The 16,271-nt window shown below is 44.6% G+C and overlaps 1 protein-coding gene across 7 annotated transcripts in view; it reads left to right on the forward strand.

The window, feature by feature from the left end:
* Positions 1 to 16,271, forward strand: part of LOC102458989 (nardilysin-like) — a 158,488-nt gene that overhangs the window by 45,734 nt on the left and 96,483 nt on the right. For all 7 annotated transcript variants that reach the window (XR_016350238.1, XR_012905859.2, XR_012905858.2 and 4 more), the window contains 2 exons: positions 5,829 to 5,902; positions 7,608 to 7,677. Coding sequence is in view for 4 of the 7 variants with exons in the window: in XM_075935997.2 (XP_075792112.2) it covers positions 5,829 to 5,902; positions 7,608 to 7,677 (144 nt within the window). In the remaining 3 variants the exon portion in view is untranslated. The remainder of the gene's footprint in view (positions 1 to 5,828; positions 5,903 to 7,607; positions 7,678 to 16,271) is intronic.

Here is a 16,271-nt window from a genome sequence, read left to right on the forward strand (position 1 = left end):
TATTTGTCGAGCCCTGATAATTATACTAGGACAGGGGTTCCCAAACTTTTTGACACGGGGACCAGTAAATCCATTCACAAGCTTTTGGAGGACCGGTAGCAGGAACTGCACACCCCACTGACCAGATTGTTGCCAGGGGCCCAGCAGAGGCTCCTGGCCTTGCCCAGCCTGGATTAGGGGCTCTCTCTCCTTCTCTTGCCTCCCACCTGTGGCCCAGGGTAGGGAGGCAGCCTCTATCCCTTCTCCCTGGTCCAAGGCAGTGGGGCCCTTTTCCTCTCCTCTTCCCTCCCCCCACAGCTCTCCTGGGGGGATGGGAGTTTTGGGGGCTATCTTTCAGGTAAGGGGGCCCTCACCTGATCTGTTGGCAAACAAAATGATGGCGCCTCAGCCATTCTGGCCACTTCTTTGGTAATATGCCTACCCCCAGTAGTGACTCTGCAGGATAGCTCTTCCCTGTGCTTGATGCCCCCACTGTCCACTCTCATATCGTGCCCCTCAGAACAGCAGCCCCCCACTTTGCATGTTATGGAGAACTGTCCCTTTTCTGAGGCATCCGGTTCTTCTGGCACTACCAAATCCTGACCTTGCTTTAAGTTAGGAGAAGAGCAAGTTGCATATCAAATTTGGTGGCCCTACCTCTTACTGTTTAGGAGGAGTTCTTGAACAAACGAACTCACAGACAGACACGCTCTAAAATATAGATAGAAATATTAAACATTTTTCTGTTTTTGACCAGAAATTACTCTTGCTATTCCCCTTTCTCATAGCTAGTATTTTGTAATATTACACTTAAGGCTATGTTTATGTTACAGAATCCTTGAATTCCAGAGACCTGCTTGACATTTACTGCATCAGGCCTTGTGGTTAAGGGACTAGTGCTGACAGCCTGCAAGGCCTGGCAGGGTTCCATGACAGTGTCCACAAGATTCCTTGCAGGTTCCAGTGACAGGCGGCAGCCTTCTTAGGGATCCTCATGGGGTTCCAGTGACAAGCAACTCCCTCACACAGGGTGCAGTGGGAAGACCCCACAGTTCCCAGCCACTACCGTGGTGGGGGAAAGTCACAGATTCTGTGACTTTTTGCTTATTGCCTATGATCTGTCATGACAAAATCTTAATTAGGGATGTGAACGACTAGTCGGCTAGTGAACTATCCAATCGTAAATGCTTATTGGCTAGTTGACACTCTAGTCAATTAATCACTTCCCTCCCCCTTGCTGCCTCTATCAGAAAGAGGCATCAAGGCGGAGGAGGTGGGGGGGAGAGAAAGGGGTGCTTCAAAGTGGTAGCACCACATGGAGCCTGGCAGAGGCGTAGCAAGGGTGTTTTGTGACCAGGGGCAAAGGCCAAATTTGCGCCCCTCCCCCCAAATCATTTGTTACTGTGGATCTGTTATTATTTCTAAGTCAGCAAAAAAAGAACATAAGAAAAAAAATCACAAAAACTACTAATAGCCACAGATCTTTGGATCAATTAGTAGATCAGTTAGTAGATTATAATAGAACTACTTTGATGATGTTTAGAGTAAGCTGGAAATATTTTTAAATCAAAGTAACACACAACGTGAGAATCGCCCTCAGTTTTTTGAAAGCACTTGAAGCAATAAGTTAGAGCGGGTGTTGCTCTGGGGGAGCAGAGAGGGATTGGATTAGAATGGGGGTATGGAAGTGCCTAACTCTGGGGGAAAGGAGGGGAATATTATGTTAATGTTTTGGTTTTTATTTATTTATTCCCAAATAAAATAAAAAAGTATATTAATTGTATATCAATAAATATATGTAAATTGTTTCCAATTGCACAAATAATTATAAGTTTATGCAAAATCTCAGACTTACAAAGTATCTTAAATTTTCACAAAAGCCTGTTCTATTTGATTGACCATGGTTTATACTTGTTTTTATTTCAACAAAACAAGTTATGTATCATATAATTTTTTAAAGTACCTTAAATTTATATTTAAATTAAAAATCATTTTATATGAGCAAATAATTTTATACATAACATTATTGTATTATATTAAAACAAAACCTGAAAAAATATTATAAAATATACCTAAAACATAATCTAAAATAACAAATAATTACAACTGGCCAATAGAAGTACAGGCAGTCCCCGAGTTACGCGGATCCGACTTATGTCGGATCTGCAGTTACGAACGGGGCCCTCCCTCTCCCTGGTCTCCAGCCGACCAGGGAGAAGAAGCAAAGCGGCGGAACACGCGGGCAGTGGACAGCCCAGACGCTGCCCGCGTGTTCTGCCGCTTTGCTCCCCGTCCCCCTGGTCTGCAGACCAGGGGGACGGGGAGCAAAGCAGAGCAAAGCCACGGAGCCCGAGGGCAGCAGGACAGCCACGGCGCGTCTGGGCTGTCCCGCTGCCCCCGTGCTCCGCGGCTTTGCTCCGGACGCCTGTGATACAGCAGCTGGGGTGCTACCGGTTCGTCCCGTAGCGCCGCTCTGGGCGCTACTGGACCAACCCGGCAGCACCCCAGCTGCTCTGCCCCAGGCGTCCTGATTCAGCCACTGCTGGTCAGTTTCAGCAGCGGCTGAATCAGGACGCCTGGGGCAGAGCAGCTTGGGTGCTGCTGGGTTGGTCCAGTAGCGCCGAGGAGCAGCGGCGCTACTGGACCAACCCAGCAGTACCCCAGCTGCTCTGCCCCAGGCATCCCCAAGTCAGCTGCTGCTGAAACTGACCAGTGGCTGACTACAGGAAGCCTCTGCCCCGGGCTTCCTGGAATCAGCCGCTGATCAGTTTCAGCAGCAGCTGACTTGGGGATGCCTGGGGTTCTTAAGTTGAATCTGTATGTAAGTCAGAACTGGCGTCCAGATTCAGACGCTGTTGAAACTGATCAGTTTCAGCAGCGGCTGAATCTGGACGCCAGTTCCGACTTACATACAGATTCAACTTAAGAACAAACCTACAGTCCCTATCTTGTACGTAACCCGGGGACTGCCTGTACAAGTATAAATATAAATGTTGACTGCTATATTTGTGTATTACCAATAAATGTGGCATTTTGCCTTTTCCCCAAAAAAGATCCCATACAGTACTTTTAAGTACAACACAACCATCTCTGCCCCAGAGCTAGCCCCCCAAGAACCCCCATCCCAATGCACTCATCCCTTCCCCTGAGCCAGCCCCCCCCACAGTGCTCCCCATCCCAATACACTCACCTCACCCCGCCCCCAAGCCAGCCCCCCCATGCACTCACCCCTTCTCCCCCACAGCAAGGCATCCCCAGTGCTGGGGGGAGCACTTCCCCAATCAAATCCTTCCCCCGCCCCGAGAGCCAGGCACCGGAGGAACGTACCTTTAAAACCACTGCTCTTCCCACCCAGCTGGCTGCTTCAGCTCACAGTATGTAGAGAGCCAGCAGCAGCACTTAGTTGGCAGCTCCCGAGTCTTGGTTCAAAGCATCAGGTGGTCAAGAGCAGCATGCGCTCCGGTTCCACCCCAGCCCGGCACCCCCCCCCAGCGTGGTGCCTGAGGGCAACTGCCCACCCTTACTTCCCTTCGCTTTTGGGCTGCATGGGGCATTTCAAAGCGGCAGCATTGCACAGAGCCCGGGATCAGTGGGGGAGTCCCCAGCTGACCCCAGGTTCCACGGGGCACTGCCACTTTGAAATGCCATGTGCAGCCCAGGGCCAGCTGGGGACTCTGGCTTAACTTCAAAGGCAGACTTTGAATTAGCCAGTTTGCCTAAATTTAACATCAAGTGATTGACTAACAGGCACATCCTGAAACTGCACATCACTGCTTACAAGATTGTTTATTTAAAGATGGATAAGTAAGCAGAATTGTGTTATGTTGACATTTTCCTTAGAAACAAGAGGGTGAAAAACCCTGATTCTTTCACAGCCTACAAGGTTCTCATCAGTGTGGGTGTGTGTGGCCTGTGTGTGTTTTACTGATTCTTATCAGCTTCATTCTGAGTCTTCACTTGCCCCATATAGGATTTTGATCTTGCTGCTACTTTTATATATTACCATCTGTTCTATTTTCTCTTTGGGAAGTCAATGAAGTGCATTAATACTTTGATCCCAGAATGAGGGTAATGCTTTAGGCCAGTGGTCTCCTACCTTTTTAAGCACAGGATCACTTTTGGAATCGAAGTGCAATCCAAAATCTACCTCAAACCCCAATACCCTGGCCCTGCCTCCTTTGTGCCCCTTTTCCGACGCTTAGCCCCTGCTCACTCCATCCTTCCTCCCTCCTCCCCCCCATCTTCCCTCACTTTCACCAGTCTAAGGCAGAGGGTTGGGATGCAGGCTGTGGTCTTGGAATAAGGGATTTGGAGTATGTGAGGGGCTCTGAGCTGAGCTTGGGGCAGGCAGTTGGGATGTAGGAGGCAGTTCTAGGTGCAGGCTCTGGAAGGGTGTTTGGATGCAGGGGTGGTCAAGGCTAGGGCAGTGGTTTGGGATACAAGAGGGGGTTCATGACTGGGGTAAAGTTTCTGGATGTGGGCTCCAACTGGGCACTGCTTAACTCAGGCTGCTCTTGGGTGGTGGTTCAGTGGGGCTAAGGCAGGCTCACCGCTGCTCTGGCCCTGCACCACTCTCAAAAGCAGCCCGCAAACTTCCTCCATCCCAAGCCCTGTTGTTCCCCCTCTCTGCTCTGTGGCGATAGGATACAGGGTGGGATAGGGGGCACCTTGACATCAGTACTCCTCTTCTCCCTCCCCTCCCCTGCCCTGTACAGCAAGCAAGTGGCTCCTGGGGATGGAGGGAGGCAGCTCCAAGGCAAATGCCAGGCGATGTGCAGCAGTAGGGGGAGGGGCAGCTGAAGTGCCTGCACTTGATAGTCTCTTGGTCAAACCAATCATGATCACCTGTCAGAGGTTCCAAGATCTACCAGTAGATCAGGATCTACTGGTTGCTGACCACTGCTTTAGGCTAACTGACTAGGAAATAGAATGTTCCATATTAACTGTAAAAGGGCTAAGTATTGTGATACAAGCCAAATACTTCCTCATCTAGTTTATTTCAGCACAAACATTAAGAAGCCGTACATCACTCATGTATTGGGTCATCTTGTGGCCACACAATGACATCAGATTGCCTATAATTCCACTTCCATTTATTTAAAAATAAACTACCTTGTGTTTACTTTTCCTTCTATTATATAACACGTTTTGTCTTCTACAGTTTATTGGTGTTGTGCAGGAGATATGCTAATGTGCTACAGATGCACAGCTATTTTGTTCTCTTCACAGGCAGACATATAGAAAGCATTTTATTCTGTTAATGCAGGGGTTCTCAAACTTTGTGATACTGGGACCCCTCTCTAAGTTGCTCATGACCCCCTGGGGGGTCGGGACCCACAGTTTGAGAAATGTGGTATTAATGCATTTTGTACATGATGATTTGCAAAGGCGATTAATTGAGGTCTTTCCAAAGAGGCAAGTTGTAAGAATCTTTGCGTGATGTTACCCACACACTTGCTCCAGACTTCTGTGTCATGTTATTGTCAAGAGATTCAATGCCACAAGTGGAGGGAACTGTAGGAATAGATATTATGCCCATAACTAGAGTATGTGTGTGTGTGTGTGTGTGTGTGTGTGTGTGTGTGTGTGTGTGTGTGTGTGTGTGTGTGTGTGTGTTTTAGGAAATTATCAGGGAAATAGTGGCTATTAAGTTTTCTTTTAATAATATGGGGTGGATCTTGTGATGAGCCCTAGTCCACTGTAACATCAAAAAAGAAATATTCTGGTTCCTTAGGAAACTCAGATTATCACTTCAGAACTATGGGTACAGAACAATTTATGTTCTTCTCTTTGTGGACCTGTATCACAAATAGTAAACACCATGCTATAATTTTGTTTTGTTTTTGAAGTGGTTTACCTAAACCAAAATTTGATCATCTGACACAACCATTTGACACACCGGAATTTTACAGGCTTTACAAAGGTAAGTGAACTTGGTATCTTCTTTGTTGATAAGTGTTCTGAATGGGTATTGAATATACCACTGTGTAAATTATTTCTTTGAGTTTTAAAATGGTTGATTTACCATCATTGAATTAATATGGCAGACAGGGGAGATTCCAGAAGACTGGAAAAGGGCAAATATTGTGCCCTTCTATAAAAAGGGGAATAAGAACAACCCAGGAAATTATAGACCGGTCAGTTTAACGTCTGTCCCAGGGAAGATAATGGAGCAGGTAATTAAGGAAATCATATGCAAACACTTGGAAAGTAATAAAGTGATAGGGAATAGCCAGCATGGGTTTGTGAAGAACAAGTCATGCCAAACTAATCTGATAGCTTTCTTTGATAAGATAACGAGCCTTGTGGATAAGGGAGAAGCGGTGGATGTCATATACCTAGACTTTAGTAAGGCATTTGATACGGTCTCGCATGATATTCTTATTGATAAACTAGGCAAATATAACTTAGATAGGGCCACGATAAGGTGGGTGCATAATTGGCTGGATAACCGTAGTCAGAGAGTGGTTGTTAACGGTTCTAAATCCTGCTGGAAAGGGATAACAAGTGGAGTTCCTCAAGGGTCTGTTTTGGGACCCGTACTATTCAATATCTTCATCAATGATGTAGATATTGGGATAGAGAGTACGCTTATTAAGTTTGCAGATGATACCAAACTGGGTGGGGTTGCGACTTCTTTGGAGGATAGGGACATAATTCAAAATGACCTTAGCAAGTTAGAGAAATGGTCAGAGGTAAACAGGATGAGGTTTAATAAAGAGAAATGCAAAGTGCTCCACTTAGGAAGGAACAATCAGTTCCATACATACAAGATGGGAAGCGACTGTCTAGGAAGGAGCATGGCGGAAAGGGATCTAGGGGTCATAGTGGACCACAAGTTGAATATGAGTCAACAGTGTGATGCTGTTGCAAAAAAAGCAAATATGATTCTAGGTTGTATCAACAGGTGTGTTGTAAGTAAAACTCGTGAAGTCATTCTGCCGCTCTACTCTGCACTAGTTAGGCCTCAGCTGGAGTACTGTGTCCAGTTCTGGGCGCCACATTTCAAGAAAGATGTGGAGAAATTGGAAAGGGTACAGAGAAGAGCGACAAGAATGATTAAAGGTTTAGAGAACATGACCTATGAAGCCAGGCTTCATGAACTGGGCTTGTTTAGTTTGGAAAAAAGAAGATTAAGGGGGGACATGATAGCGGTTTTCAAATATCTAAAAGGGTGTCACAAGGAGGAAGGAGAAAATTTGTTCCTCTTGGTTTCTGAGGACAGGACAAGGAGTAATGGGCTTAAAGTGCAGCAGGGGAGGTTTAGATTGGACATTAGGAAAAAATTCCTAACTGTCAGGGTGGTCAAATATTGGAATAAATTGCCAAGGGAGGTGGTGGAATCTCCCTCTCTGGAGATATTTAAGAACAGGTTAGATAGACATCTGTCAGGGATGGTATAGACCGAGCGTGGTCCTGCCTTGAGGGCGGGGGGCTGGACTCGATGACCTCTCGAGGTCCCTTCCAGTCCTATGATTCTATGATTCTATGAATATATGTAGTTCTGTGACTCTACCCCATCCTTTGTACTGGAAGTAAAATCTTTTGCCCATTGCTATTTCTTCGGATTAAAGAGACATGAATAATCATGTATTTGGGTGATAATTTATAAATTTCTTCCTGTTCAGTTGTTCCTATTACAAATATTCATTCACTGAGCATTGCTTGGGGACTGCCACCACAGGAAAGACATTACAGGTAAGATGACACTACATTTTTTTCATATCACACTGAGTATAGACAAATATATATAAAGAATCAAACAACTAAGATTTTCATTTGTTTTAAATTAATCAAGAAAGGCTTATTCCATTAAATGAAAACATAAGAACGGCCATTCTGGGTCAGACCAAAGGTCCATCTAGCCCAGTAGTCTGTCTGCCGACAGTGGCCAGCATCAGGTGCCCCAGAGGGGGTGGACCGAAGACAGTGATCAAGCGATTTGTCTCGTGCCATCTGTCTCCAGCCTCTGACAAACAGAGGCCAGGGACACCATTCCTACCCCCTGGCTAATAGCCTTTTATGGACCTAACCTCCATGAATTTATCTAGCTTCTCTTTAAACTCTGTTATAGTTCTAGCCTTCACAGCCTCCTCTGGCAAGGAGTTCCACAGGTTGACTATGTGCTATGTAAAGAAGAACTTTCACTTATTAGTTTTAAACCTGCTATCCATTAATTTCATTTGGTGTCCTCTAGTCCTTATATTATGAGAACTAATGAATAACTTTTCTTTATTCACCCTCTCCACATCACTCATGATTTTATATACCTCTGTCATATCCCCCCTCAGTCTCCTCTTTTCCAAACTGAAAAGTCCCAGTCGCTTTAGCCTCTCCTCATATGGGACCTGTTCCAAACCCCTGATCATTTTAGTTACCCTTTTCTGAACCCTTTCCAAGGCCAAAATAACTTTTTTGAGGTGAGGAGACCACATCTGTACACAATACTCAAGATGTGGGCGTACCATAGTTTTATACAGGGGCAGTAAGATATTCTGTGACTTATTTTCTGTCTCCTTCTTAATAATTCCTAACATTCTATTTGCCTTTTTTACCACTGCAGCACACTGTGTGGATGTTTTCAGAGAACTATCCACGATAACTCCAAGATCTCTTTCCTGATTTGTCGTAGCCAAATTAGCCCCCATCATATTATATGTATAGTTGGGGTTATTTTTTCTGACGTGCATTACTTTACACTTATCTACATTAAACTTCATTTGCCGTTTTGTTGCCCAATCACTCAGTTTTGTGAGATCTTTTTGAAGTTCTTCACAGTCTGCTTCTGTCTTGACTATCTTAAACAGTTTAGTATCATCCGCAAACTTTATTACCTTACTGCTTGCCCCTTTCTCTAGATCATTTATGAATAAGTTGAATAGGATTGATCCTAGGATTGACTCTCGGGGGACACCACTAGTTACCCCTCTCCATTCTGAAAATTTACCATTTATTCCTACCCTTTGTTTCCTGTTTTTTAACCAGTTCTCAGTCCATGAAAGTACCTTCACTCTTATCCCATGAAAATGTAGTTTACACAAGAGGATTTGGTGAGGGACTTTGTCAAAGGCTTACTGAAAATCTAAGTATACTATATCTACTGGATCCCCCTTGTCCGCATGTTTGTTAACCCCTTCAAGGAACTCTAATAGATTAGTAAGACATGATTTCCCCTTTACAGAAACCATGATGACTTTTGCCCAACAAATTATGTTCTTCTACGTTCCTAACAATTTTATTCTTAACTATTGTTTCAACTAATTTGCCCGGTTCTGATGTTAGACTTACCAATCTGTAATTGCCGGGATCACCTCTAGAGCCCTTTTTAAATATTGGTATCATGTTAGCTACCTTCCAGTCAGTAGGTACGGAAGCCGATTTAAGGGATAGATTACAAACCACCGTTAACAGTTCTGCAGTTTCCCATTTGAGCTCTTTTAGAACCCTTGGGTGAATGCCATCCGGTCCCGGTGATTTATTCACGTTAAGTTTTTCTATTTGTTCCAAAACCTCGTCTAATGACACTTCAATCCAGAACAGTTCCTCAGATTCATCTCCCACAAAGGATGGTGCAGGTTGGGAATCTCCCCAACATCCTCAGCCATGAAGACTGATGCAAAGACATCATTTATCTGCTCCGCGGCGGCTTTATCATTTTGTGATCTTTAATTTTTGGAATATAATAGTGCAATGCTGTATTTAATGAGTAACCATTTATAATATTGATATCAAACTATTACAAAATTGCAATGCATCACACCAAACAGTTCCAAGAATTGTTGAAGAGGATGGCTTCAGCACAGGAACTGGATTTACAGGAGGTTCAAAAGAAGCAGTATAAACGGTTGCATACTCTCCAACCTGCTACCTCGTCCAGGCTTATTGCTCTTCCTGTGGATGAGGTCATCGTGTACCCTGCCAATAATATCTGGCATACACCAGCATCTGTCACTTCCGGCAGTAAAAGGAATGATCGAAAATACTTTGTTCCAGCCAAAGATATAGACTTTTTATTTTCTCATCCACCATCTAATTGTCTAGTTGTGGAATTAGTCCAGCAGAAGGAGCAGCACCCCAATATGAGGTCTACTCTAGGGATGTGTAAGATTAACCAGCTCTGTCCTGTTGCAGCTCTGTCCTGTTGCAGGCAGGGGCTGCTCAGGCTGGGCTAGAGTAGTCATGGCCTGTGGTAGGGGGCTGCTCCAGCCTGACTACGGCCCTCCCCCACCTGCCTCCTCCTTTAATGGGTTAACCGATTAATCATAAAGTTTAACCAATTAACTAGTTAAATAGGATTTTACATCCCTAATCTACTCCCCAGGATAAAGACCATAAGTGCTTAGATATCCTGGGTAGAAAAGTTTACTTGTCAGTGACTTTACAACTCAGGGTTGCAAAGTACTCTGTAATACTGGTTGACTATGACTGCTCTAACTACTCCAAACTTCAGGAGCTCTCAGTTCCTCTCTGAGCAGATAAGACTGCAGCTCCACAGCAGTTACCCAGGAGGGTCATACCATTGCCTGCACTGCTTTACAGTTGGCTATGGATGTGGCGGACACAGCAGCTCGCACTACTGATGCTGACATTGTCATGAAGTTGATATCTCTGGAGATATTTAAGAGCAGGTTAGATAGACATCTATCAGGGATGGTCTAAATAGTCCTGCCATGAGGACAGGGGACTGGACTCGATGACCTTTCGAGGTCCCTTCCATTCCTAGTGTTCTGTGATTCTATGCACAGAAACTCATAGCTCCAAGCATTGGGAATCCCAAAAGAGCTGCAGCAGAAAGTGAAAGACCTTTCATTTGACAAAAATAATCCGTTTGCGGCTAAAAGAGATGTGTGTGTATTTACTCCATGAAAGATTCCTGGACAACTTTAAGAACCTTAGGCATGTGCACACCTCCTAACAAGGGACTTAAGTACAACAACTATCCAAGACCCAAAGATCTGTACAGACAGCCACCCAGGTGCGACTTTAGACAGAAACACAGACCTCAGAGATGCAAACCTCAGCATCAGCAACAGTCTGCTATGACCCAAACTTCATCTTTCAGACAACAAATTTGAAGGTTTGGTCAAGGGCCAGAGAGAAATCCTCACTTCTTTGACACCATCATCTTCCCATCTACAGTTTACCCACCAGCTTCTACCCTTTCTACACCAATGGACAGAGATAACATCAGAACGCTGGGTACTAGAGATCACCAAAGTAGGCTACTCCATTTCCTTCATTTCCATGCCCCCTCCCCATCCCTTCTCCCACTCCTCCCTCTTCAGGACCCCTCTCACAAGATCCTACTCCAGCAGGAAGTTCAACACCTCCTGCAAATAGAAGCCATAGACTGGTACCATTGGCTTTTGAGGGGAAAAGGTTCTACTCAAAGTACTTCCTAACACAGAAGAAAACAGGCAGATAGAGGCCCATTTTAAACTTCAGGAAACTCAACAAGTGCACAACATACAGGAGGTTTGTCACAAGGGGGCGCTGTGATCTGGTTGATCAAGCTGTATCACACTACCCATTTGGTTCAGCATTCACAGAACAAAAGAATCTTTCACAGTATCTTAAACATATCTTTAACAAGTTTTATTGCAGGCAATTCAGGAGCAATTTTAAAAGCACTGTATGTATATTTAGTACTAAGCAATTAAAACAACATTAAAAGATATTAAAAGGTATCACAAGCATTAAAAGTAATATTTAAATGTAATAATTAACTATACAGGCAGTCCCCGGTTTACGTACAAGATACGGACTGTAGGTTTGTTCTTAAGTTGAATTTGTATGTAAGTCGGAACTGGTACATATTGTAGGGGAAACTCTAGCCAAACATTTCTCCAGAGCTCAGTTTTATTCTCCCACACCTCACTTCCCTCAATCCTTTATTCTCAAGCTGAGGTGTCTGCTGAGAAAAGCCGTTCCGCGTCTCCCTGGTCTGCTGGGGGGGGGGGGAGGCTCTAGCTTTGTGTCTCCCTGGTCTGCTGGGGGGAAGCAGCTAGTGTGGGGTTGCCTCACCCCGTTTGTAAGTAGGGATCCGATGTAAGTCGGATCCATGTAACCCGGGGACTGCCTGTATACATCTAAACCTTAACCCAATTTAGCAGCCTAATTCTTAATTCAATTGAACACACACACACACACACACACACACACACCCTGGGGCTGGCCAGACCCCAGGTAATGTTGGTTAATTTGGTTGAGGCAGAAGTCCGATGTGCACATCATCCCAATATGCCGAATTGATGGACTCCAACTTGTGGGGCAAAATGGTGTGGTATATATCCCCTCAGCAGGGGCCAGTCCGGTGAGATGCTGTCCACTGGTTACACACTGTTCAGGTGGGGTGATGTCCATTAGTGATACTTACTGGTGTGTCCATGACTAATTCAGAAATATCCAGTTTTTGTACCGCTTGTCTCACCATGAGTGAGAAACAATGGTCTGTCCTTGGTTAGATTCTTCCCTTGTTACTTTTTCTTATCTGGCAATGCTGGGAACGCTGCCTCCGCATGCATACACAGTTCTTTTTTCTCACACAGTTCTCTTTCTTAAAGTTGTAAACAAGTCCATAATCCTCCAGGGTTTTTGCCTGGTCCAAACAAGTCCATAATTCTCTGGGGCTCTTGCCTGGACCAAACGAGTCCATATTCCTCTGGCACTCTTGCCTGTACCTCTGCATAGACTCTCTTCAGCTCACTTGCTATGGATTCACTCATACACTCATACTAACCATTCATACTACCCATGATTCATGACAGGTTCAAGATGGTGCTGTTAGCAACAATTATACCTGCATTGGATCACGGAGATTGGCTCTCAGCCCTCAATCTTCAGGATGCGTATTTCCACATACTAATCCATCCTGCACACAGACACTTTTTATGTTTCATAGAGGGCAACCAACATTATCAGTACTGTGTTCTCCCATTTGGCCTCTTGACAGCACCCAGTTTTCTCAAAAACTCCGGCTGTAGTAACTGCACATCTCCACTGTCTGGGAGTAATAATATTCTCTTACCTGGACGACTGCCTTATAAAGGGTACGTTGTTCCAGGAAGTTCAGAACATGGTCAACACAACCATTTCTCCCCTATTCAACCTCGGATTCCACATCAGCTATTAAAAACCCATGCTCCAGCCAACACAAACTCTTGAGTTTATAGGCGTTTTCCTTGATTCTACATCAGCCATGGCAACATTACCCAGACACAGATTTGAGGCCCTCACAGCCCTTAGAATCGTGGCATGCACAATGTCAACTACGATAGTATGTTAATGCCTCAAAATTCTGAGTTGTTTCCTTATGGGCCTGCAGAACACTTTCCTGTTGGTATGCCCACAGATGCTTATATGGAACCTGAATTACATCCTGAACAGCTTAACTAAATCTGCTTTTGAACCATTAGCAACCTGTTCCTGGCTACATCTTTCTAGTCGGCATAACTTCCAGCAGGAGAATGGGTGAGATAGAGGCATTAATGGCTGACCCACTGAGCATAATATTCTCTATAGACAAAGAACGCCTTCTTAAATTCCTCTCCAAGGTTCCAACTCCTTTCCATATGAACCCATACACTTGCCTGCATTCTGTCCCAAGCAGCACACCGATCCATCGCAGGCAGCGTTGCACACCTTAGATGTCTGACAAGTGCTTGACTTTTACCTCGATGGAACAAGACCCTGGGGGAAGTCAACAAGACCCTTCTTATTGTTGGTGGAAAGTTCCGAAAATGAAGCCGTCTCCTCTCAATGAATATTGAAATGGATCTTGTCTTGCATTCACACTTGGTATACCATCCACAACAAACAACCACCAATTATCATAACAGCTTTCTCCACCAGAGTGGTGGCACCCACAACAGCTTTTCTTAACGACATACCTCTAGAGGACATTTGCAGGGCAGCAACTTGGTCATCCGACCACATCTTTGTGAAACACTATGCACTTACTTCTGCTATCGCTCCAGCAACATTAGTGGGATAGGAGGTGCTGTCCACAATTTCAGGGGCAGAGCTTCAAACCCGCCTCCATGATATGAACACTGCTCTGTAGTCAGCCAGAGTGGAGCACCCACAGGGACATCACTCGAAGAAGAAAAGTGTTACTCACCCTGTGCAGTAATGGGGATTCTTTGAGATGTGTCCCCCGATGGCTGCTTCACTACCGTCCTTTCTTCCACTATTTTGGAGTCTCTTCTGGGGCTAGAACCAAGGTAGAGAAGGAATGAAGGTGCTGCACTGTGCGTGTGCCTAATGGACACTAACAACACAAAGAGACACTACTGCACTCATGCGGCGTGACAAGGCACTGCTAGAAAAGTCTCCAGTTGCCAGCACGAGGACGCACCAGCACTCAGGGTGTGACTAGACTACATGGATTCGTCGACAGAGCCATGTAAATGAGTTTACTCGGCAAAGGGAAATGAAGCGGCGATTTAAATAATCGTCGCTTCATTTACATCAAAATGGCCACCGCGCTGTGCCGATCAGCTGATTGTCGGCACAGCGTGGCAGTCTAGAAGGGGATCTGCCGACTCCAGAACCCTTTGTCATCAGATCCTTTATGTCTCGTGAAACGAGGCTTACAGGATCTGACAACAAAGGGTTCTGGGGTCAGCAGATCCCCATGTAGACTGCCACGCTGTGCCGGCAATCAGCTGATTGGCACAGCGTGGCGGCCATTTTGATGTAAATGAAGTGGCGATTATTTAAATCGCCGCTTCATTTCCCTTTGCCGAGTAAACTCATCTACATGGCTCCGTCGACAGAGCCATGTAGTATAGACACACCCTCAGAGTGGAACACCCATGGGAACACGCATCTTAAAGAACCCTTGTAACTGCACACAGTGAGTAACTTTCTTTTTCTCGAGATGTGGTGTTCACGTCCATTCTAAAACCCACCTTCCTTCATCTCTGTTGGAGTTGCCAACAAGAAGAAACTGAAGGAGGGTCAAGTCAGCAGTGGTATATAAGGCTGCTATAGCAGCACCACTTCAGGGGGCTCCACAGCTGACCATCTGGTGGGTTTTAGAATGGACGTGAACACCACATCTGTTCTTGTTGCTATGTATAGGAACAGGGGGTGCAGGAACAGGGGAACCCTGACTACGTCATCACAACAACCAACACGACTTCATGGGCTACTAGGTTTCTTCAAAGGTCTACTGTCCAAAGACAGACCAGGCCCAGTTTGTTATAAGAGTTGATTGGATAACAGACAAAAATAATATGGCTGCAAATATATTAAAAACAGGTATTACATTCAACAAGTTTGCAGTTTAACTCTGAAGAAGCCAGATTATTACATACCTTCTCACTTATTATCCCAGCAATATAAAAAATAAAACAAGGATTTATAAGTATTATATCAAAAAAATTAATAATTGAACAGTCAATTGCATAAAGTAGTACAAATAGCAAGCCTTAAAAAGAATGCAGCAGCAAAAAAAACCTATTTAAAGCAGTCTCATCTCTCCCCAGCGCAAGATGCTGTAAACCGCAAGTTCTAGCTGTAAAATTAAGAGCACCATTAGAAAGATACTATGTCTGATATTCCTAAAACTGTTAACTATTAACTTTATGTGACCCAACATGCCTAGGGTAGCCCGCACTGAAAATGCCAAGGTAGGGTGCACATATAAGAAAAGACAGTTCTTCGAGGTGTGTTGTTCACATCCATTCCAATCAGGTGTGCCTACGCTGCAAGCACAAGCTTTGGAAACTTTTCCCCTTTATTTTTTAATAATTTACAGTAGTAGTACTGTACTATATTTTGCTTTTTTTCCCTTCAGTCACTGCTGTTGCTTGATTTAGGGGTTGTTAACAGGTAACTGGTTAACTGGTTGTCCAGGAAGCGTCACCCTTAACGAGCAATGCTTATTGGGTCGTGATTAACTCAGGGATACTCAACTTTGGAAGCCCTGGGGACCACAATGATATAGCACATACCCAGAGCTGCCACTTAAATGTGGTTGCATATACATGCAAATATATATGCAAATATATGCAAATAGCTTCTTTCACACTGACGGGCATGAATACAAAGTTTAAGGCAAGACTACACAACACGCAGCCCCATTTAAGTCAGTTCTGCTGATATTAATAAAATGCAGTATTTACCCGATTTCTACTCATATGACAGCACTTTTAATGAGCAATGACAATCCAGAAATATAACTACTAAAACACAAATCAACAGAAGACCATTATATTGACTAGTTTTTTGTTTTGGCTCCCACCCGCAGACCGCATGTTGAGCCCTGCGTAAACCCAAACTGTTCT

The sequence above is a fragment of the Pelodiscus sinensis genome, chromosome 9 (genome assembly GCF_052426305.1).
Source record: "Pelodiscus sinensis isolate ZL-2025 chromosome 9, ASM5242630v1, whole genome shotgun sequence".
Classification (NCBI taxonomy): domain Eukaryota; kingdom Metazoa; phylum Chordata; order Testudines; family Trionychidae; genus Pelodiscus; species Pelodiscus sinensis.